The sequence below is a fragment of the Lates calcarifer genome, linkage group LG24, assembly GCF_001640805.2.
Source record: "Lates calcarifer isolate ASB-BC8 linkage group LG24, TLL_Latcal_v3, whole genome shotgun sequence".
Classification (NCBI taxonomy): domain Eukaryota; kingdom Metazoa; phylum Chordata; class Actinopteri; family Centropomidae; genus Lates; species Lates calcarifer.
In genome coordinates, this window is record NC_066856.1 from 15,354,894 (window position 1) to 15,378,651 (window position 23,758).

The 23,758-nt window shown below is 41.4% G+C and overlaps 1 protein-coding gene across 1 annotated transcript in view; it reads left to right on the forward strand.

The window, feature by feature from the left end:
- The window catches only part of gpr158a (G protein-coupled receptor 158a), a 57,245-nt gene extending 34,539 nt beyond the window's left edge, over positions 1-22,706 (forward strand). The window contains exons 6-11 of the mRNA XM_018700826.2: positions 12,723-12,832; positions 13,744-13,982; positions 15,134-15,272; positions 17,697-17,802; positions 17,900-18,046; positions 18,731-22,706. Coding sequence (XP_018556342.1) covers positions 12,723-12,832; positions 13,744-13,982; positions 15,134-15,272; positions 17,697-17,802; positions 17,900-18,046; positions 18,731-20,602 — 2,613 coding nt within the window. The 3' untranslated portion in view covers positions 20,603-22,706. The remainder of the gene's footprint in view (positions 1-12,722; positions 12,833-13,743; positions 13,983-15,133; positions 15,273-17,696; positions 17,803-17,899; positions 18,047-18,730) is intronic.
- Positions 22,707-23,758: the final 1,052 nt, after the last annotated feature.

Below are 23,758 nucleotides of genomic sequence, written 5' to 3' on the forward strand. Positions count from 1 at the left end.
CAGAGCTCAGAACAAAGTTTCATATCTTCAGCAGCAGCACAGAGCAGGATTGTTTGCCTTGTCAGATAATACAAACCTCAGTTCATAAATCAAACCATCTGATTTTTTTTCCTTGACAGCTGCATGGAGCTGTGATAAGCAGGGTTTTAGCCAAGGTGTGCGTGTGATAAAATGGGACTGGCAGAGACAAACATCCCAGGGCTTGTTGGTGACCCCCTGCTAACTGTACACAGAGCTAGCCAATGAACCCAGCAGCCTGTCAACACTACCATCTGTTGACCAGCCACTCATGCTGCTTCATACAGACTGCATTCATTCAGACCCTTGCAGAAAATAAACTCCATTAAATTTGTCTGACCTTAACCTTTGGATATTTAGTTTTCTTAACACTAACTTTGTTTACTTTTGTTTTCCCAGTTTTTCCGTCACACCTGCTACTCATGGTCACTGTTTTTAAATTGATGATATTAGAGCTTAACCAACAATTAAAAACATTTAAATGGTCGACCTGAATGAAAACATTAAAACTGTCTATTAAAGCTGCAACAAATAGTTTGTAACAGATAGTTGATAAATGGTTTGTATAATTTTTCAAGCAGAAATATCAAACAATCACTGGTTCCAGCTTCTTAAATGTAACTATTTGATTGAATAATGAGCATTTTTCACTGCTCATTGACAAAAATACAAATGAGTTAATTAAGGAAAATAAATTTTACTTTTGGACATAAAGCTTGCCAGGATTCATGACTTTATAGACTGCCAGACTGCTGCAAAGGTGGTGTTAAGGTTACAGTTGTATACTCTGTATTATATCTGGAAAATTTTCATAACAATGAGAAACAAGTGAAGAATCTATTAATGCTGATTAATACATATATTACTGTACATGCTCATAGTCATAAAACCTTTCCTAGCAGTCTTTTAAAGTTTTATATTGTGATAGTGTCCTGCAGGCAGAACAGTGGGTTGCAAAAGGTTAAAGTGCGAGCAAAGCAAGTATCAAAGTAATGGCCACTGCTAGTGGATGTCTCCTAAGTCCAGCAACAATTAATAATGGCTAGTGGTTACTCTAAGCTTTATATAACACTGAGTTTCTTGCTCCATTTAATTTACCAAAAAAAATTATGATAATAGAGTGTAATAGAGCTCAAACATGTGGAGACAATAACTAAGTCCAGTCCAAAATGTGTTAAACTCATGTAATCTACTGCTGTAATCAGTCTGTTTTCCAGCTTCTGAAGTACCTAATTATTCTTGCAGATGACCAGACTCTGTCCAACACCCACATGCCATTGATTTACATGAATCTACCATTATGTCTTCCTCTTGGTTGCTTGGGGCATTGGCTAATTGCAATTTAGTCGCAATCATGTGGAGCTATATGCTTAGCAAATCAATGCAGGGTAAATGTAATTAAAACTCTAATTTAAAACTTAAGCCAACTGATTTAGAGCTGGCTAATCAATGCAATTTGCTGCGACAAGGTCCTGGAAAGTAATAATGTTTGAAACCTGCAGAGTGAAAGTAAGCCGGGGAGTCAAGTTATTGGTTAGTGAATGGACAGATAGTAGATGATATTCTTGTGTCTAGCTGGTGTGGTGATTGCAGCGAAGGCTAAAAATAGACTGCTTGTAAAAATGGTTGAACAAAGGGAACTTAACTTTGTAGGTTACTCTATAAATCCTACCTTGTTCAGAGATTACATTTTAAATGTTGACTGTTTGATTATTCTGTGCTGTCATGCAGAAGTGGTCGCTGTGAGCATGACTGATCTAGTTTTGATCAAATATCTCAGCCTGATCATGTGAAAACAGCATCTATCCTGCACGGCTCTGTGCAGCACGCTAGATTGATCTCCACCCTGATGCATTTCCATGCCCCCCTCCCCACGAATCCCACATGAGCCGTGGCTGCGAGGGTGAGACACATCACTCCCAATCTAAATATAGATTCAGAAATATTCCGCTGCTGCTGCTGCTTCTATTTTAAATAATTCCACTGTTATTAAGCAGCAGGAGATACATCTCATCCTGATCCCATGGCATTCTGCTTTGTGCAGTAATGCAATTTTTTCCCCTCCTTTTCTCTCCAGAGCGTGTCACATGCAATAACTTCAGCCCCCCCCCCCCCCCCAACCTCCTGCCTAGAAATGAAAAGGGGGAGGAGGGGAGGAACAGGGAGTGCAGAAGGAGAGAGGCAAAATTATGGCAGCGCCAAAAGCCGGCTATTTCCGTCTGGCTGTGGAGATGAGAGAGAGAGAGCGGACACGCATTTGTGATTCACAATGTGATCCCTGGATTAGCTTGCCAGCCCTGCGTTTGTCTCTTTGCAGCTTCTTATTGACGCTACTAGGGAGACTTATATTGGAGTAAAGTGACAGAGTTTGGATTGCTATTGCTACTTGTTTTTTTGTTTTTTGTTGTTTTTTTTTCAGATGTCAGATTCCAGCTCCTCCAGTCAAGCCAGAATATATTCACACAACAGTAATGAATCAGAGGCGTTGCATTGTGGTGCCACCTGGTATCAGCTTGTCTAAAGACTGATAAGTGCTTCACAATAACAGGGAAAATGCACAAAAAGGGGATTAATTAAACATGATTTTACTTGTCATAACAATATTTTTAGAAGCGTATTGTCCAAACTACAGCTCATGTGTCACACAATAGCTTGCAGAAGAGACAATACCACTTAGGGAACAATTAAATCATCCTCTTTTCTACATTCACTTTGCCTTTTTCTTTCTCTCTCTCTCACAGCTACTCTTTTTTGGCAGTCCACTTATTCATTCATGTTTACCTTTAGTTGTTTGGTTTCCTTATGACAATTTTTCACTACTCACTTTTCCTACTCATCTTCCTTTACTTTCAGTATGTATTCAAGAAAACGGTTATTGGTAGGAAACATAATAAGACTGTGGAAACAGACTTTTTTAGTTTCAGCTTTAGTCAAACTTGATTTAAAGGAGAGAAAACATTGCATCAAACTTAATTCTAGTACACGCCAAGACTCTCTGCTCTTGTTTTACTTACATTTCATTCACTTCTTTGCTTTGCCACCAAATATGGTTTCTTGCTGGGACTTGGTGGTGGTGGTAGCAGTGGTGATAATCGTCGCTTGTCAAGAGCTTCAGCCATTGTTGCATTTACAAGAGGTTAGAATACGCCCTCTAAGCAGCACTACTTCTTCATCCTCCCATGTTGGACTGAGGGCAGACCGGATGCTACAGTGACTCACTATTGCTGCCGCTAGCTGGTTAGCATGCCAACTGGAGTAGAGGAAAAGAAGTGATAGAAATAGTAGCAAAGAGTTAAAAGTGGTGTTTCTGGGAACAGCCCTTGGCCAGTAAAGGAAGTTTGATGCTGAACTCATAACATTTTTTCTAGACTGGTAGGTAAACAGTTATTAATGCTAATGTTGGCTATGTAGCCATAACAAATACTTGTAGCACCTTTAAGATCCCTTAATCCTGTTGCATCTCTGTCACTTCTGTCATCTTTTTCTTTCACACCTACTTTTTCCAGCAGCAATCTAGTGTTATTAACAGATATCTGTCAATCCTTTCCTCTGATCAGGGAAAGCAAGTTGCTGCAGTGAGGCAGTAACAACCATCTTTCTTAAATGGATGTAAACACACCATATGAGACTTCTTCCCCTCTCTACTTCCCAACCCATCTGTTTGTGCACCAGTGCAGCCTGCCCCAGAGACAGCACTAGTTGTCGTTCTCTGCCTGCTTGCTCTCCCCTGTGAGACATGTCACGCCTCCTGCTCTGTTGCTTGTGCATTCATAAATGTTAACACATATGTGAAAGTGGTAATGTGCGTTGAGTTTCTATTTTTAATTTTGGTGGCTGTTTTTGTGCTAAGCCACAATGCTGCAGTGTTCTCACAGTGCTTCCCCTGTTAATCCTTTTGTCAGAGGCAGAGTAGAGAGCATCTTCACAGTGTTCTGCTCAAGAAAACCTTTAGTTTTCAAACCAGTGGTCTGGGTCTGATGGGTACTATTCCCCTGCCCCTCATACTGTGTCTTTCCACCTGTCCACTCTCAGCATCGTCTTGGTGCCAAGCTGGGCCAAGGTGCCACTTCAGCCCAACTTGGGGCATCGCTGTGCATGGCAGGCAGGCAGGCAGGGCTTCACAGCACATCAGGGGGCTAATGAGAAACAGTGTGGCCAAGGGATAATGTATCCTGACCTGACAGGCCATGAAACACAGCCTGCCAGCCATTTCTCTCCCTTGCTCCGCTCTGCGTTCCATCCAAGCTGTTCTGACACTTTCAATCTGACTTAAGTGGATCTGGAGGGTTTCTGTGTGCATTCCCAGCCCTTCCCTTCATACACTGCTTCCTTTTTGCCTTCTGCAAAGTGCTGAAGAGTCTCCCAAAACACACGATCACTGAGTTGAAGTTGAGGATGCACTGCTGCAGCTGGAGTGCACCCCTTCTATCCATGAGTGGAGAGATGGAAAGTTTGAGAGATTGAAAAAGAAAGATAGCATCACCACATGTAGGCAGGTTATTCCCCCTGTGATACGTCCCCTCTGGGCCCAGGCAAGATGGGAATATCTTTCAGGATCTAACTGGTGATGAGGAGAGAAGGGAATTGTGGGAGGCGAGCGCCAGCCAGCTCTGGTCTTGACTGTGCAGAGGCCGAACTGGATGTAATTTACACTCGGCCCACCTCAGGGAGCAGCGGGAGGAGAAGAAACCATTACCTCCCCCCAGAAAGCTGCCCTTCCCGTGTGGCAGTGAGTGTCGGCTTTCATATAAAAATGGATCCATTGCTATTACAACACCCCACCTCTCCTCTGCTGCCACCTCCCACTGGTGCTCCCTCCCACTCTCATACTGAAGGTATTTCTTAGATTAAAAAGAAAAAAAGAAAAAAGAAGAGACAGGGTATGAGCAGAAGATGATGACCAGAAAAAGCGGGGCATGGGCGGACCGGATGGCTGTCACTATTTCATGTCAAAACATTAAAAGTAGCACGAGAGCTTTGTTGTGACAGAATGATTCCTGAGGCTGCACCATCCCATTCTCTACTCAGATGGAGACAGACACACTAAATGGCTGAAAGTCATTTTTCTCCCCTTTAGCTGGTAGCAGTTTCCAAAGAAACTGTGATAACAAAAGGCTGAAATTCAGCTCAGTCTGTTCTTTTGACTGGTACTGGTCGACATTTTCAGGACTCAGTTTTAGCTGTTTTTAAATCTAAAAACTGATGTGTTTATACTGCATCATGAACAGATGACTAATATATGATATTTTATTTTGACATTTTCATTTCAGTAAGTGCTCTATTAGTATGAGGTTGCTCTTCTACCCGTCATAGCTGCCAACCCTGATAATAATTCAGCATTCAAACCATAATTTTGAATGTATACTAGGTCCAACATAGGTACAATTTAGAGGCAGTAAAACCATTTGGGTCACACTATCAGTGCCTTAACTTTATTAGTTTCTGACCACATTCATTTACAAATAAAATTAATATAAAGTTAAGTTTCTAAGAGGACTGGCAGCAGCCAAAAGTGTGTGTATATATATATATATATATATATGATTGTGTTTGCTATTAATTTAATGACGAAATGTTAATTTCTATATTTGTCAAAAAAAAAATATTCATAGACCACAGATTTGTTTTCTGCCCAAAATAACTGATCAACTTAATGTTACAACACTATAGACTGGAACCAGATTCAATTGATAGGAAAGTAGAATAATTAAAAAATACATAAAAATAAGTATAATTATACTCACTATTATACCCACTTACTCTGTCTGTAACCCTAACCCATTTCTAGAAAATGTACAGACCTAACTTCAACTTGTCACCAGCCTAATGTTTGGGGAGTGGTAGAATGAGATTTAGAGTATACAGGCAAAAATGTGAGCGTACTAAACTAATTTCATGGCACTGAGAGGCATTGAGAGGTCTGACATCCTCTGTGATCGATAACGTGTGAGACCCTGACCTTCACGGGGAAGGGGATCAATCCCTAAAGCTTTCACCCTCTTCATCGACCCCCCCTGCACTCACACATTTCCATTTTTATTGTCTACACATTACAAGTTAATTACACACTGCTGCTTTTGGCGCGCTTCTGCTAACTGCATTACTCTAATAAAAGAATCCACCCACTTTCTTTTTCTAAGTGTTATTGGTTGAATATCTTCTGTTTGCCCTAGAGCAAGAGCTAATTATCTAACGCAGTCTAGCACAAAATTATTTGTGTATGCTCTATGGTGCATCCAGTTGGGCGTCATATTTTGGTTGTGGGTGTATTATCATCCTCACATGAAGCCTTTGGGGACTTTAAAGTGCCAGAGTTTGTGTTTTTGTCACATTAAAGTTGGGCACGAACACTGGCTGTGTTTATATCTAGCTGTACCCACTATTAAGGTCATATTTAAGGTCTCAGTATTCTTTAACCAAATTAGGTTGTACAACATTTTATGCACAGGCAAGACTGTTCATACCTGTTCTGAATGGACACAATCAAAGGCAGGGCTAAAAATGGAAATGGAAAACTGCCTGTCAAGAAAGTGGCAACATTGATTGTGGAACAATAATAATTTATGAGTAAACTGACAGCCACACTAAGTATCATGCTACACAGTTACCACTGTTTGGAAAAGACATGGACACGTGTTTGATTTTATGCCGTTCTTCTCAGATGGGAATTGCTTCTCTGAGAAATTTTACAGGTGCCCTGGGGAACTTTTTTTGTAAACAAACAAACAAAAAGTTATGTTTACATTTAGTGTCACTCACCCAAAGGCATTTTGTGTATCCCTGAGTTTTCTGTTATTTTACATTTTTGAAATTTTTTAAAGTTTTAAACCTACTTTCATACTTGTTTGAAAAAGCGGGGGAACTTCTTGCAAAAATATAGCTCCTTAACACTTTCCCAGCAACACTAGCTCCTGGCTTTGTGTTAGCATTAGCACCCAGTTGTGATGATCCTGCCCCCAGCGCCTGATGTAAGTGGTTATTGGTTCTAGACCAGTACCAAGTGCTGGTACCACTCTTGAAATGTTCAAGATCAGGCACCAGACCTAAATCAGCCTTCAAACTGATTTGGTGGAAGAGGAGCATTAGAGGTTTTTCAGAAACCTTTGTTGACGCGGTCATTACTTATAACCATACTTATGTGTAGTACAGCTATCTTTACCTTAGTTGTTTCAAATTATGGTAGACTGAATATAGTTGGAGTGCAAGTAGTAACCATGCAACAAAACAAACTGGTCAGTTGGGTGTGAAATTAACTTGTTACAACATAGCAGCTGACTTCACACTCAATCTTCTGCTCAGCTGGTGCAACATGCTACTGTCCTTCTCTGTCTCCTTGGTGTATACAGTATAAAAGGTAAATAAGGAAGGGAAACTGTCCACACTCTTCACAATGGACAAAATAATCACAGCTTCAGTGAACACAGAGGTAGCCAACATCAGAGCAGCTCCCTGGAAAGCTGCTGCTCGCACCACAGCTGGCTGGCTTTCGTCACCATCGTACCAACAGGGACACTCTCTAGTGGGTAACCAACCCACTGAATCTGTGCGTGTGGAGCCAGCTGGTGGGTGCTGAAATGAGAGATGATTAGGAATGAAAGATAACTGCAAATTAAGTGACTGAGTGTTGATTGAATGAGTAAGTGGGTAAGCGTGTGAATCTTTCTCTTGTCATGTTTGTCTGTTCTTTTGGACTCCCATCACTCCTCATTTCACCAGAACCTCGATCATTGTTAAATATCCTAACAGATAGATAAACTAAATCAGGGGATCATGCATATTAATAATGTAAACCTACAGGGGTTCCGGACAACATCTGTTGTTATTCTCAGTCCCTCAGTAGTGAATCCTTCAGCTTCATCTCTTTGTTTTAGCCAGACTTTAATTCTCTTTAAATATTTGAAAAAAGGACTGTCTCTCTTTCTGTCTTGCATGTTATATGTTCAGTTGGTGGCACATTGATGTGGTGGTTAGAGAGGCTGCACTTTATCTTCAGTACACAAGTTCAAACCCCCAACAACTGCTGTTCCCATCAACAGCCTGCATGCCCTGTCATTGTCCAAAAACAAACCACTTCACCTTCACCCACTTTCTTAGTCACTGTCTTACACTGTCACTCTTTATTAGAGCATTAGTGAAGCCCCTAATATGTATTAGAACAGCTGCTGTCAAGTTAATATCTCTTTCACTGTCCAACAGTCTATGTGCAACTCAAGTAAAAGAAAACATCAACTAATGAATCATGTAGTGCCAGTTTATGGAGCTTCCAGTGGGATGGGGAGAACTAGAATAGTTGCTAATTCAACTGTATGGTCACAAGTGTTTCTATGATTTTGTCCACTCTATTTATATCACTGTGGGTGGATTAAATAACAGAAACATTTCCCTGTGTAACAGCACCTCAAATGAAGGTGGGATTTATTGAGTGATTGTATTAGTTTTAGCTAGCTGTGCCTAATTAATTTGCAACTGATTGAAGAAAACAGACAATTATACCCTGTTAGTGGTTTGGAAACATCTCTAATATACTTAAGAAGTTTTAGAAGTTTGAGTGGCTTCATTATTTAGCAATCAGGTGACTAATTTTCTGCAAACATCTGGTCTACATTTCCTCCTCTTAATGAACAGGAAGGGAGAGGTTTGTCCTGGGCAGAGGATTGGCGAGGAATTATTTCATATCAATAAAAAACTGACGCCAGACCTTGAGAGAAAAATAAGCTATAGAGGAGTGCTTCCCTCAGCCAGTTAGCCATTCAGCACTCCTCCAAATGTGCCTTTGTGCACTTCCACAACTTTAAAAAGTTTCATCTGCCTATGGAAGCTAAACACTGTCCTCTCAGGCAGGCATCTGTAGAACACTTTGTTCTGTTTTGTAGTTTCCACCTGACAAGACTTTGTTTTGGAGGGCGATTGCAGAACCAGGTTGTGTTAAATCAGGTGTCTGGGGAGCCTGCAGACCAGGTCGACGGATGAATATCATCAGCAGGGGAGACATCCAGCTGGGACACCTGCCTGCCTAAAACCAAAATAAAAGCCCAGATATTTCCTAAAAATGGCCTCACTACCAGTTAAGAAATCTCTTCTCCTTGGACAGAGAGAGACGTGAAATTGTGACACTTTTGAAAAAGATGTCCAAAAAAATGACATTCCTACATGTACATTCCACTGTCATGATATGTTGAAACCTAGAATAATCAGCAAATTTAAATGGTGCTTGCTGAGAGGGCTGCTAGATGTTGGCAACGCTCACTCAGCATTTCCAGAAGCCTTTACTCATGCTGTAACTGAGACGAGACAAACAGGGGGAGGCAGGCTGAAGAGTAGTAATTGTGTTGATAATTGTCTCCACGATATTGACGTCCATTAGATAGGTATACAGCACCCTGATCCTCTCAATCCCCTCACGTGCACTCTTGCACACACTTGGATGTGCGTAAACACACACACACACACATTTGAGAATAACACCTGATCCCTTTCCTTTCCCACAGCACTGAATCCAAGATTCCCAGCACTTAGCATTGATTATTAATGGAAGGTTTCAAAAGGGAGGGGGAGGAGGGCAGAAACTGATCTTACTCTTTATGCACACTGGCGTTAAGAGAAACTGTCGGATGGTCAGGGCCAGACTTTTCCCAGAAACCTGGTGAAAGCGCAGTGCTGGAACGAAGGACTTGTGTAATGAATTTGCATTGTGTGCATTATGTGGTCTGAGGATCATGGTGATGTTTGAGGACAGTGACTATGCTTATTTTTGGACTAAAATATAAGTATTGACATTGCTTTGCGCATCAATGAGGATGCTGGTGGATGGGGATTTACCTTATTGTATCAGATGAACTCGGGAGAGCTGAGAGTCCAGGGGGAACACACTGTTGGTTTTGTGTTACTGTAAACACTGGAACTAGAATCTGAGCTTCATGGTATCCTGTAATATTTGATGAAAGTCCCCTTCATGGACAAAAATTAAAAGCTCATCAGAAACTTTAGTCTGTGTTTTTTTTACGCCATTTAGGTTTATTTCCTGGGACAGGTGACAGAAATGCCCGTCAAAAGACAAAACATCAGTCTTTTCCCAAGTGAGCTGCTATGTAGTTATGTTACAACTGACATTGTGTAATTGTTGTGGATGTAACAGGCTTTTAAAACAGTTTCTGGCCCCATAATTCTTATTACAGCAATAACACGGTTGTTGTTATGTCGGTTTAAATAATACTAAATTATCTTGTTTTGCTTCTAGTTCTGTCACTTCTTTTGTTTGTATCCTAACCAACTAGCTCTGGTCCAGTCCGGCGTCACAAAACCACTTTGCAAAAGTGAGTAGCTGTAGCATCCAGTCTGCCCTCAGCCCAACATGAGAGGATGAAGAAGAGTATATTAACCTCCTGTCTTGTAAACACAATGATGGTTGTAGCTCTTGATAAGTAAACAGCTGCTGATGCTAACATTGATTATGTAGCAATACCAAAAACTTGTGCTTGTACCAAGTGCCCTGAGTGCCTAAACATAACCATGAAATCTAAAAAATGTAATTCAGGCATCATATTTATCTTAAGATGTATTTGTTGCAACATACAGACTAAACATAATTTCTAAGAGACAGGGTTGTAAAAAAAACTTTAGATTTGAGGTAGAATACTTGTACAAACTATGTAGGCTAAGGAAACAGGATTTTGTGAAACTGAGGCAAAGAAATTTGGACAGATGAACCATGCTGTCAAAGTATTGGTGTGATGACAACTTTGAAAACTTTGTGTAACAACCAGCTTTACTGACGCTGTCGGCCATGTTTGTTGGCAACTGTGAACCTTAAACAACTAAATATAAAACTTTTCCATTGTGGTTTTGTTCAGTGAAAATGAACAGTGGGTGAGATCGCACCATTAAAGAAGTTATTCAAACTGCTAAATGTGTTAGGAACTTTTTATGAAACTCATTCACATCATTTGGAGTTGAGCCTCGTGGGAGCAATGCCACTGACAACACCTCCCTGTTTCTATCTCATTGCAAACAACACCAGCCTTAAACTGGCACGTGATAGAGATCCAGCTGCTATTTTGTAGTTTATCTAAAAAGGAGTCATGAGCTTTGTTTTCCCTTGGTGCATTTTTACTCATCTTCCTGTGCCCTCCTCTGTCCCTGTGGACCCAAATGTGCGTCAGCAAGTTGCTCAGTGCCAGCCTGGCCTGCTATCTCTTTATCGGCTTCTGTGCTTCCTATCCCTATTTTGTAAAATGCACTGAGGAGCAGTCACACATTGTTATTTAGATATTTTCTTTAACCTCACTGGTTAAGGTCAGTTTTGGTGCTCATAGATGGTCTAAATTGTAGTTTCAGAGGCCATTATCCTGCAAAGAGTAAAAAACACCCTGTATGCATTTAAGATTAACAACTGAGCACTCATCTATTCATTATTTGCTCTGTACCACATTCCCTTTGCAAAGCTGAGTCAACTAGAGCGAGCTTTGTTTGAGTCAGAAGTTTTCTGTGTTTGGTCGGCCAGCGTCTGTGAGCAGATGAGGATGTGGGCCACCCTTTCTCCCGTGGGGTCCTCCGTGTCCCTTAACTGACTCAAACCTAGTGAGCAAAAATATCCACATGCCTGCGTCTTTGCCGCTGCCTGAGGGAACGTATTAATGCCTCGGCTAATCCGATTAACATTAACAATCCCGCAGGGGAAATCGCTGCACATCTGCAACGGACAGATAATTACGTTGCCTCAGATGTTTGTTTCTTTCTCATTTTTGTGTGTTTGTTTTGCCGCTTTTTATGTCTTTGGAAGACCATCAGTGTTTTTCTTGTTGTCTTGGATGGGCAACATTTCAGTGCGTTTCTAGGTCTTTGTAGTGAGCATGGGTGAATGCCCTCCTCCTTGTCTCAAGGGCGAGCTTTCTGTGATGTTAGCAGCCTCAGACGGAGTTGTTTTTTGAGTAATGCCAAGGATGGTTATAAAATATCACTGCACTTCTTTCATATCTTGTTTAACTATTGTGTCCACTGCAATTCGTCACTTTCCTCTTTCTGGAGTGAATTTCTTGAGAAATGGCTCAACAACGTTTGTATTACCATTTATATTAGTAGTTGTAAAGTCATAGCAGCACTGGTAGTATTATCAGTAGCACTGCTCGTAGTGATTGTAGTAAAGAGTAGAAGCAGTATAATTCATACACATCATACACACACATTAATTGCTATATTATGCAATGATTGCACATTAAGGACTTGTTTACTTGTATGATATCACAGCAGTATCACACAGTCTTCAGCAGCAGATTGAATTTGCTCAGTGATGGAGACGCAGTGCTTTTAATTCAATCCATAGCACTTTTAGGCCGGACTTTGATGGTTTGGTTTACAGTGGTCTTAATCCCCTTTATCAAGTTGATAGTTGCACAGGAAGAGGAAAAAGCCAAAGTCTAAAACAACTTCTTCTGTAGGTTTCGAGGAAGAGAGTGAAAAAAACAGATGGGTAATGAAGCAGGAAACTGATGAAAGCAGTTGGACGTATATCAAACAGCATGAATCCACTCAACAAACCAACATTTAAATAAGATTACTCCACTGTTTAGAGAACTGTCCACTGACGGCGCAATCAGGCAGAAACTTCCCATGACTTTCCAGATGGAAAACACTCTCAGTTGGGAGCCTCCCTTGCTTCTTTCTTTACACAACCTCTGTTATTGAAGGCTTTTTCTGTCCTCTTGCAGGTTGGGATTCTTTATTTCCAGCCGAGTGTTTTCCGATGCATCCTGCTGCGATGGGTCCGGCTGCTGGGGTTCGCTACCGTCTATGGGACACTGACTCTGAAGTTGTACAGGTAATACACACACACACACACACACACACACACAGGGCCATCTCTCGACATTTTACTGCCCTTGGTGAGGACACACCTGCGCACATGCATTATTATTCATATCCCAACTGCCTAGATGGCACACACACTAGGGTGCTTTGGCCCCAAATGATCTCCGTATATAAGATAGTATTGAATCATGGTTGGCTGCCGGAGGATACAGCGAGAGAAAGGGAGGAGGGGGGCTATCCAGCACTGAATAGCTGATAATGAGACAGTGGGTCTGCTGTATTTAAAGTAATGCACTTGAAATTGTTCATCTGTGGGCCTTTTTGTCAGGTGAATCTGTCAAAAAGGCCTAATGCAGATGCTGATTAAGAGGATGTGGCTAATGTGAACGGGAGCCGAGTAAACCCTTAGAGGTGCAAGTTAACATATTGCACAGATCAATTTTTGATGGGGGGCTCATTAGTGGGGACCGCAGTGGACACTTCATCAATGAGCGTGAAGGGCAGAGCCTAAGAATAGAGACGACTGGATCATGTGTTTAAGCAGAATTTAATTCCTGTTATGCAGTTTTTTTCTGTCTGTGAATGTAAAACTGTGTCACAGAGGAGCAAAGAGTAACTGCTTTAAACTATGATGCATTTTGCTCAGCTGCACTGGATTATATTAAGGCTGAAAGAAAAAAAAATCTAACTACTTCCTCCTTTGCTTCTCAGACAGAAGTCATTATTTGCACAAGCACAAGTGCTCCCTAAAGATAGGTCATTTTAATGCTCGGAAAAAATTACCAAAGCTGTTGTTTTTCAAGGGTGTGATTTCCCTCTCATGAATGCTGTCTCAGCAGTTTCAAATGATATAATCTACAATGATAACCGTGTATTTTTATAATGTTCTGAGAGTAAACTTCTCTTCTCCCGCCCCCACAGGGTGCTGAAGGTGTTCCTATCCCGGACAGCCCAGAGGATCCCCTATATGACCAGCTGGCGAGTGCTGCGTCTGCTGGGCATCATCCTACTTATCGTCTGCTGGTTCCTGGTGGCTTGGACATCTGCCGTCTGTCAGAACCCGGACAGGAAGTCAGCTCTCATTGATGTGGGCTACACGCCCGACGGGCTTCAGTTCAGCATGTGCCTGCTGGATCGCTGGGACTACATGATGGCTGTCGGTAAGCCCTCTGCTTCCATAGGGTGCAGTGAATAGATGAATATACGCTGCACTATGTCTGTGTACCACAGTGAGAAAATATGGGTTATTTGAGGTATTCGTAGCATAAAATCAAGAAGTAATTTGTTTGGCGTGATACAGTTGGAGTTCAAAGAGAGTAAGAGAGATGAGGGAAGAGTGAGTGATGAGGAGAAGTTGGATGAGTAAGACAGTTTGCCTCCATCTACATTTGGCAATGCTCTCGTGTTCCCCAAATGAAGACATTAATCCTCTCCACCGGTGCTGCACTTTTGGATGTTTTCCTGTGTTTTGAGTGGAGGAGAGGGCAACCAGCAGCAGATAAAGACAGATGAGGAATCAAAAGATGCTCGGAGGGGGGAGGCCGCATCTCACATTGAGGAAATCTGCATGCTGTTTTAACGCCTGCTGACTCAGGCTTCATGAGAGAGGACCGCAGTCCTTTTTTGACTTCTGGGAAAACAGATGGACCCCCAACAGAGCCAGCATGCTGTGGTACTGTATACTGAGGACAGATTTTCTTTCTGTTCATTAGGAGGTAAAAATAGGTTGGTAATAGGGATGTGTGGCTCAGTTCTGACGTCACCTATGTACAGGACCGAGATTTAACGCACATTTCAAAATATCGTGATATCCACATGCCCCACACAACCCCAAGAAATAACGCTTCTGTAAATGGCCAATTGCATCTAATGCTCACTGTGAGGAACACATGTGATTCACTGAGCCCTGACGGCCCTGCAGTTCAAGCACACAACACCATAAATGTCAAAATAATGGCCAACAGGTTTTCATGGAAAAAGCAACGTGTTTATTACTATGGAGGTGGCTACCTAGGAAACATTACATGGGGTTGCCATGGTGGTGCACAGGGATTCATCTATTGTCCAGAGAATACAACCACAGCTGTTGAAAATGAGTTTGATAGCTTCTTTGAGCAGGGCATTTTCCTGTAAACCTGTGTTGTACAACACTTTGCACCAGCTGCATGAGAGTATTGAACTGTGAAGTGGCTGGATGGTGGGGGCACGTGGCTTTTTTGGCCCGTGCAGCCTGTGCACTGCATAGAAATGATTTCTTGGCCTGTGTGTGCTCATTGTGTTTCACTGCTTCTTTCTCATTCTTGCTTCACAGCTGAGTTCCTCTTCCTGCTGTGGGCAGTGTACCTGTGTTACGCTGTGAGGACCGTGCCATCGGCGTTCCACGAGCCTCGCTACATGGCCATCGCTGTTCACAACGAGCTTGTTCTGTCAGCGATATTTTATGTCATCAGGTAACACCCCCTGCCCCCAGTCATCTGCAGTCCTTAGTGGGTATATGTGGATTAAAATGGCACGTTAAAGGGTTGGTTTACCAAAATTGCAGATGTTAGCTTTCCTAGTCAGTTTTCTTCATTTTAGCATAGTCTGTGAACAGACTGACTGTCACTTAGAAAGAAATACCTAGCTAAAGACAGTCTTTTCTAAATCTTATTTATTTTTCATTTGTTATAATAATGTTGCCTTATCAATGCTGGTAAATGCATAAATAGAATGTAAGCAAAAAAGTGAACAGCAATGTATCTTTCCAATCCAGGTTATTCTGAATAATCCACTGACCTTTTGTCATTTTTTAAATTCAGCTGTACTCACTTCTATTGAATTGATGTAGTAGCACACATAGCAGAGATAGAAAACCTCGGCAGAGAAAGCCAAAATTATTTTCTAGATACCACTAGGTAGGCTTATATGAATATATTTTGTGTAACTAACCCTTTAAACTTTAACAATCACGAGAGGATCTTGAATAAATATTAGTTCCTGGCAGTACCTTATAGTCCTGGTGCAATAACCACCATCCATCTGCTCCAAGGAGGATAAAACAAACATAATCACCAACAAATGCATCATTTTCAACATACACATGCTGTCACTTACATTTACAACATGTCCCACATTCACCAGCTCCATATTTAATATCATGGTCTTCACTCGCTGTTGTCATTTTGACATTTATGTTCTCCACTAGACTGTCTCATTTCCATCACATATAGGCTCGAGCGCAGGGCTCAACCCCTCTTGTTCATCTGGGAGCTGTTTTTTTTATTGTCATGAAATCAACCCTCTCCCTCCAGTGTACATGTCAAATAGCTGCACCATGCAGTTTTATAAATGAGACGTTTCAGCTGACACTGCCACAGCCACTCCTAGCTGGAGTCCCCCCTAATTGAGAGCTCAGCTCCATCACATTATTTACTAATGAACCATGTCAGAATGATTTATGTTTTCTCAAGACAGCAATAGCTAGAATTATTGGGCATCCATATTCCAGTTATAAATTAACATCCATTGCCAATAAATTGTGTATCATCGACATATAGCATGGAAGAACTCTGCATTTTTAACAGTTTTGATGGTATCTGAACATCTGGCTCTTCGTGATTACTTTGCCAACTCCTTTTAATGAGCCTCTTCAGCCTCGTTGTGAGGCCTTTCTCTGCAGAAAATGGCCAGACGAGACCCCTAATAAATTGGACAGTTGCCTGGTGTGGCAGAGTTGATTCTGACTGGCTGCCACCAGAGACTGTAGTGTACACCCCGGGCTTGTTAGAGGCATCTGGGCGTCCATTTGTGTTACTCGCAGAACCTGCTATTTGATCCCACAGTGACCAGTTAAAGCTCAGACTTCCTTTTTTTCATCATGAAAGTCAGGTCCAGGTGTGAACGGCATGTTGAGAGAAAATGCAGGGGGGGTGTGTAGCTGATGGGAGTCTTTGCATGAGCGATGGCGAGTGTTTCAGTCAGGCGCTGCAGGCTGAGAAGAGACAGCATGCCAAGGTTATTAAATCCTCATCTGCACAGAAAACTCCTCACAAAACATGAAGGAGGGAAGACTTCAAAGCATTAGGACATTTCATATGCTGGACCTTTGCCTTCATTCATGCCTCTAAGCTATTACCACAGTAACTGTTCGTTAATTAGCCATTTGCCAACTTCAACAACGTAATGAGCCTGCTGGATGACATTTGCTTGGATAGAGGCTCTCCAGTGGTTGAATTAGCATCTGACAGGACATGCCTTCATATCCTTAGTGCACATGAGGTCTCACTGTGCTGAAAGCCTGTTAGTTCATTTTAAATAAAAGGTTAGAGCTACTCCTCACACCACTATTGTTTCTGCCAGTAATTATCTCATTTTCCACCAACTGCTGCGCCACAGCCAGGCCCAGTGTATTACCATCTGATGTATAAATAGGCTGAATCTTGTGACCAGATCAAGGTCACTCCCCTTTATTGTGAATCCAATTGTAAGAATGAGGAAAAATATTGCGTCCTTGCTGGCAAAAGGATCACTCAAGTGGAGCTTTATATGAGGCAGTGGACTTGACGCCCAGACAGACAGTGTGTAAATCTACTTTGGCTGGAAACACACTAAGTATGCTGGTGTCTGTCTCTCCCGGCTCCATCTGTATCTCAGAGGTTTACTGCAGACAGAGCAATGTGTATGAATATCACAACATCATTTTGTCATACTTCACTGCAGTTACTGTGAATACATTTGCAATTTGACAAGCAGCCATCATGAGGATTTTTAGGATGTGTTTATTAACAAAACTCTGGAAACTTCTGGATGTCCTTGCTCTTTTATCTGTGCTATATGGATTATGTTTGTTCTTTTTTCTCTATCTATTCCTTTTTTTCCTCCTTGTATCCTGACAGGTTCACTCTTGCTGCTGAGCTCCATCCAGACTGGATGCTACTACTGTTCTTCACCCACACCCACTTAACCGTAACAGTTACCCTCGGCCTCCTACTCATTCCCAAGGTAAAGTTCACAAGTCATGTTACATTATTATTCTGCTCTCTTTTACTCCTGTTTGACTAACATTTGTTAACATATATTTTTTATGCCATTCTACTAGTTCCTGTTTGCTGGCACCCACATGAGAGATGATATAGCCTCTGAGGCCTATGAGGACGAGCTGGACATGGGTCGATCTGGGTCGTACCTAAACAGCAGCATAACCTCTGCGTGGAGCGAACACAGCCTGGACCCAGAGGACATTCGGGTAAGATGTGTTTTCCACTTACCTTTCCATCTCCACTGTATAACCTGGTGATACTTTTTGAATCCTCCAAAAATACTGAGCCATGGTAGTTCTTTATTGCAGACACCAGACGAAATGGGCCATCTCAGTTCTATTAATGGCTGTGGCGTAAGGTCTTGTGACAGTCTTTGGGAAAAACGTACCAACGTGAGCAGAGATTTCTGTTTGTCTGTTAGAGCTGAAGAAGTCTCTCTATAAAAAAAAAGATTTGGGCAACCTCAGGCATATTTACAAGAGGCAGTGGAGGAGTGGTATTGTGATGGCATCCTGCCACTTGAGAGCATTCATTATGTCAGATGGGCATAGCACCAGAGATACAATAAATTGAAGACCCGAGCTTTGAGGCTGTTTCAGACCTAACATTAAAATACACTCCGTTTTCTTATTTGACGCTGTCCAGGACTGTCCTGTCTTTGCTTTTTTTCTTTCAGCACGCATGTGATATAGCCGTAGTGCATCATTTAACAACTGTAGTCACGTGTCATGGATTTGTACTGCATGTTCGGTGTGCAGTAGAATGTCTGCTTTTTTGTAACTGTGTTTTGATCAGAAATATTTTTGAAGCCTGTAAAAATACAGATAGTTTTAACAAGAGACTGATCACTTTGCTTTTGTCTTTCCCTTCATTCTGTTATGAATGTGTAGGAGGAGCTGAAGAAACTCTACTCCCAGTTGGAGATTTATAAGAGAAAGAAGATGCTGGCAAACAACCCTCATCTCCAGAAGAAGCGGAGCTCCAAGAAAGGTCTGGGTCGCTCACTAATGAGGCGCATCACTGAAATTCCCGAGTCTGTGCACCGGCAATGCAGCCGTGAAGACAAGGAGGCCGGGGAACATGGCAGCAATCGTAACAGCATTTGCACGTTGAAGAAGAACCCTTTTGACCTCCCTCACCAAGGAAAACCAGCAAAGGAGGAGTCGCTAAAGAACAAGGTTTTCTCCCTGAAGAAGTCCCACAGTAGCTATGACCACGTACGTGACCAGAGCGAAGACTCCAACAGCTCAGCAACAGACAAAATGGAGGTGACAACAGCTGAAGGCTCCCTTCTGGATACACTTATAGGCAAGAAGCTGGTCAAGAAGAAATCTAGTGAGAATATAAATGCCCCCAGTGAATCTACAGAATCAGTTCCTTTGGTCTGCAAGTCAGCCAGTGCCCATAACCTCACTGCAGACAAGAAACCAATTCATCCCAGAGCCTCCATGCTGCAGAAGTCGCTCAGTGTCATTGCCAGTGCCAAAGAGAAGACTTTGGGCTTGACAGGAAAGACCCAGAGTGCGGAGGACAGCAATAAGAAGAGTCAGCCAAAGAGCAAAGACACAAAGGCCAGTGCAGAGCCAGAGAATGATTGCCAACCTAAGATGATTATTAGCCAGTCGGTTGAGTACAAGCAGAGTGCAGCAAAAGGTAGAATCATGAAACAGCCGGTGAGTGGCAGCCAGCCTACGATCTGCTCTGACCCAGTCATGGGTAAGGACCTCTATGATCTCTCAGAAGTGTGCCCTTGGGAAGTGGAGGATCTCCCAACTCCATCTGAAAACAAGGTCCAAAAGCACGTATCTATAGCACCAAAGGAAACCACAACAGTTCACGGAGGAAGCACCAAGCCAGGCAAATCTCAGAAGCAGAAAACTTCTGATCAATCGCCATCGAGTGGCAGAAATTCAAAGGAGATTCAGAGGACGACTGCTGTTCGAGCAGAGGTATGTCCGTGGGAGGATGGAGGTGAGAGTAATGCTAGTCAAGTGGAAGGGCCAAAGCAACAAATATCCAGTCAGGCTAGCCAGGTTGCTAAAACCCAGCAGCCTCATTCGGCAGTAGAAAGCTCCAAAACACATCGGGCAGATGTTTGTCCATGGGACTTTGAAGATGCTCAAAAGACAGAGTTAGCTTGCTCACCAGATATGGCAAAGCAGAGAAAAGGCACCTCTCCAGTGGATGGGAAAGGGAGAAGTACCCTTTCAGATTCATCCAAAACTGGAGGGTCACTCCAACCACCAGCTTCAAAAGCTGATGTATGTCCTTGGGACTATGACAGTACTGCAGTATCTCCAAATTCTGAGAGGACACCTAGTCCCTCTCGAGTTTCCAAAACCAAGGAATCCCCTTCAAAAAAGAAGGGTACCCCCTCCACAAGAACACTTGAGAAAGAGAAATCAAAAGACGCTGATGATGAGAAAAGTAGAACAAAAGCTAAGGACAAGAGTAAATCTTCAGAGAAACATGTGAGCCAACAAAAAATGGCTGAGGTATGCCCGTGGGATGTAGAGAGTCAACAGGAGGTGCCGTTGGTAGAAAAAAGAAAAAGCGCAAATGTTGGAGCAGCCAAAGCAAAACAGGCTGAAGTCTGTCCATGGGAGTTTGAGGATACATCAGATAAAAAAGCTACAGACAAAAGTGCTCCTGTGGTGAAACAGAGCAATCCAAATACTAAAGGTGGGGCTGTAAGTGCACCTAAAAAGGCAGATGTTTGTCCCTGGGACTTTGAGGATAGCACATCAAGCAAGAAGGCATGACACTAAACCTTAATGGACCACTGAAATTATAGTTATTGATGTATACTTTTTTTCACTTTGAAATCGTTAAATATTACCTTTTACTGTTAGTACGGTGACTTGGAAAAAAAGTTGATCAAATTCCACAAGTTGCCTTTCTTTCCGAGGTTTTGTTCCTGTTTTACCTATTTTGAAAATAAGTAAAATGTACAAAAAACAAAACAAAGTCATGACAAGCATTCCAGATTATTACAGGAAAATCCTGAAGATAAATCTTAGACTAATTATGCAACTTTTGATTCAGCCTTTTCACTTCTCAAGCAATGTTGAAAATCTGCATTTAACATCTTCTATACTCAAGTCAGCAGTTACATGGTTCTGTTATTTTGTGCATTAACATCATCACTTCTTGGACTAGGATACGACATAATAGAGGTGTAGAGAAAAAAAATGTTTCGTGTAAGAAAAAGAAGTATGAATTAATGGTTAAAGTGCTAAACTAAACTACAGAAGTGAAAGCCAAAGAATAAGGGAACATTTGCAAAGAGGGATGTTGGCGGTAAAGTTAATTTATTAGTTTGTGTCCAAACCTTGGCACAGAGGGAAGGACTCAGTGAGGAAATCAATCTATAGCACTTTAGCCAACCCCATTAATTAAGAACCGAGGACAGACTCTGTTCTTCTTGTACATTTCGTCTTATTTTCAACCTCATGGCATGATATCACACAGGATATCACACACACCGACCAAAATGAGACATTTTTGTTTAGATCTATTTAATTGTAGTTTCTCGGCAGATTAAAATGCTTCCAAGTCTGCTGAGATGTACTGTATGTGCCTAACTAACTAGCATTGTCTTGTATTAATCTGAAGTAAAGCAAGTGGCTTCATCTTCAGCATTTTTGTGACGGTGAATTATATTAACAGCATGCACAGCCAGGTATCGAGAGTAGTTGGACCCTACTTGTTTGTCAACTGAGGCAATTAATGTGTTGACAACTATATAATGTTGTTTTAGTTTACTTTTTTGAATATCAGAGGCACTCACTTTTCTGCTTTCATATTTCCAGAAGCTCATTCAGGGTGGTAAAGATTATATGAAAGCAGCATTAACATGAATGTGTGTCAAAGTGACTCATGTGTACACTGTAAAAAGTAGAGACAGAGAAATTCTGAGGAGATAACATAATTTGCACCAGCTTTGTTCATGAATCCAGCGTGAGTCTTTGTGTTGGCTTGCACCAAGTGTGTATGTGTGCGCGCGTGTGTGTGTGTGGACACAAAATCATGAATTTAAAGTTAAAATTTAATCCAGTATCTTCAGAGTCACGTCCATCAAGTCCTGGCAACACTTTTTGTCCTTACATTGCCTCTGTCTCAAACACCAAAAGTAGAAGATGAGCATGCCACCCATTTCAGTTTACAAACAGCTGACAGAAATTGCTGCTTAAAGAATAATTCTGGTTTATTATAACTTGGGTCTTTTTTTCGTTTCCTCCTTTTAAGCTTTAACCATAGTTTCTATCAGTAAAATTAACATTGTACTCATCAAGTTAAGTGCTGAGACCTGATTTAAGAGTTCTGTAACTGACTTACAGCAACAATTGCAACTGTGTCAATATCATCCATGTTTTTGCCCATTTTTGTGACCATTATTCTGTTGCCATTTTCTGTGAATGCTTGGCCGATTTTCCAACCAAACGAGACAGCCGTCATCGACCACAGCACCAGAGTTATCTGCAAACAAATGCTGTAAAATGTTATTACAATATTATCATAACTGATAGAAACAATAGTCATAGCTATGAAAGTAAAACCCATGCTTATTTAAAACCAGAAAAATCCTTTGATATTTCAAAATATTGAAGGATAGGTTTTATTCTGCCATCAGTTTTTTCTTTGCGTTTGTCTATTGAAAGTCCACAAGTAGCATAATGCATGTTCTTCCCTGTTTAGTGCAAAGTAGGCTAAAGCCCAACTGATTAATTATGCTAATAACCTTATAGACTTAGCAATGTGGTTATCAATTACTAATTTGACTAAACCTTTTGAAGGTTTTGATTTGTTCTGTGTTTTGTATCAAAATGTTTAAATATTCATCAAGCACTATCCATCCTGGGATTACAGTGGAAAAAAAAAAAAAGAAATCTCCCACTTATATTCAAAATAACTGTTAAACACCTGACAATATTTGCAGTAATGTGAGGAAACTAGGTATCAATATAGCATCTACAGTACTTTATGGTATCTTGTGAGAATTACATGGTATCACTGAATGTCGTCACTGATTGTGATTATCTGTAATTGCTGTCAAATTCCTCTTGACAAAATATTCAAACTCTGTAGGAGTCCTTACTAACTGTGATAAAAATCAGTGCTTGTCAGTGAGTCCTCATTTGATTAAACACAGTTCTTAAACTGCTAAATTTTCTGTAGCACAGCCTAACTGAACACAATCCAGTGACAAATATTTGTAGCCGTCCTTATCTGATTTTGTTTAACGTGCCGACATGACTCTACAGCTAGACTCCATAAACATGATTTAGACACCACGTCTTATATCTGCCTCCGCCGACTGAGAAATTACCTCTGCCACTGACCTGTGTGTGAGGGTGTGGGGGCTTGTCTGAAATATTTCAAATGTGGAGTGTTTGCCTTTCAGCGTGAGATTTGTCATCACCTCTGCTTTATGAGTTCCTTTAGGAACAGTGTCTGAGAGGAACTGTCACCATGCATGGATTGATTGTAATGCTTTGATGGATCTACATGATATTTATGAACCAGATGTTAGGCGCCATCCATCATATGCATTGTGGTGGCGGATGCAGGATCCTATTATGTGGGATTTCCTGACCTGGTGTGACAACAGCGACATTTCAAAAGCCCTTTTCTGTTTTTTAAACTGACTTCAGTCTTTGCAATCACTGCCGAGTTAGAGTTTACTGCCCTGGGTGATGAGTAATATGCTGTATATTTTTAAATTGAGCCTTTTTTTGTCCTTTTAGGAAAGCTATTTTAAAAGAGGAAGTATGTTTATTTCATGATAATTATTTTGAAGCTCTACATGTTGTACATGACCTCAGACTGAGCTCAAACAGGTTCTGAAGCAGCTGTGGGTAAATTTATTTATTTATTTTTTTTAAAAGCACCAGTACAAGCAATACGTTCTCAAGCAA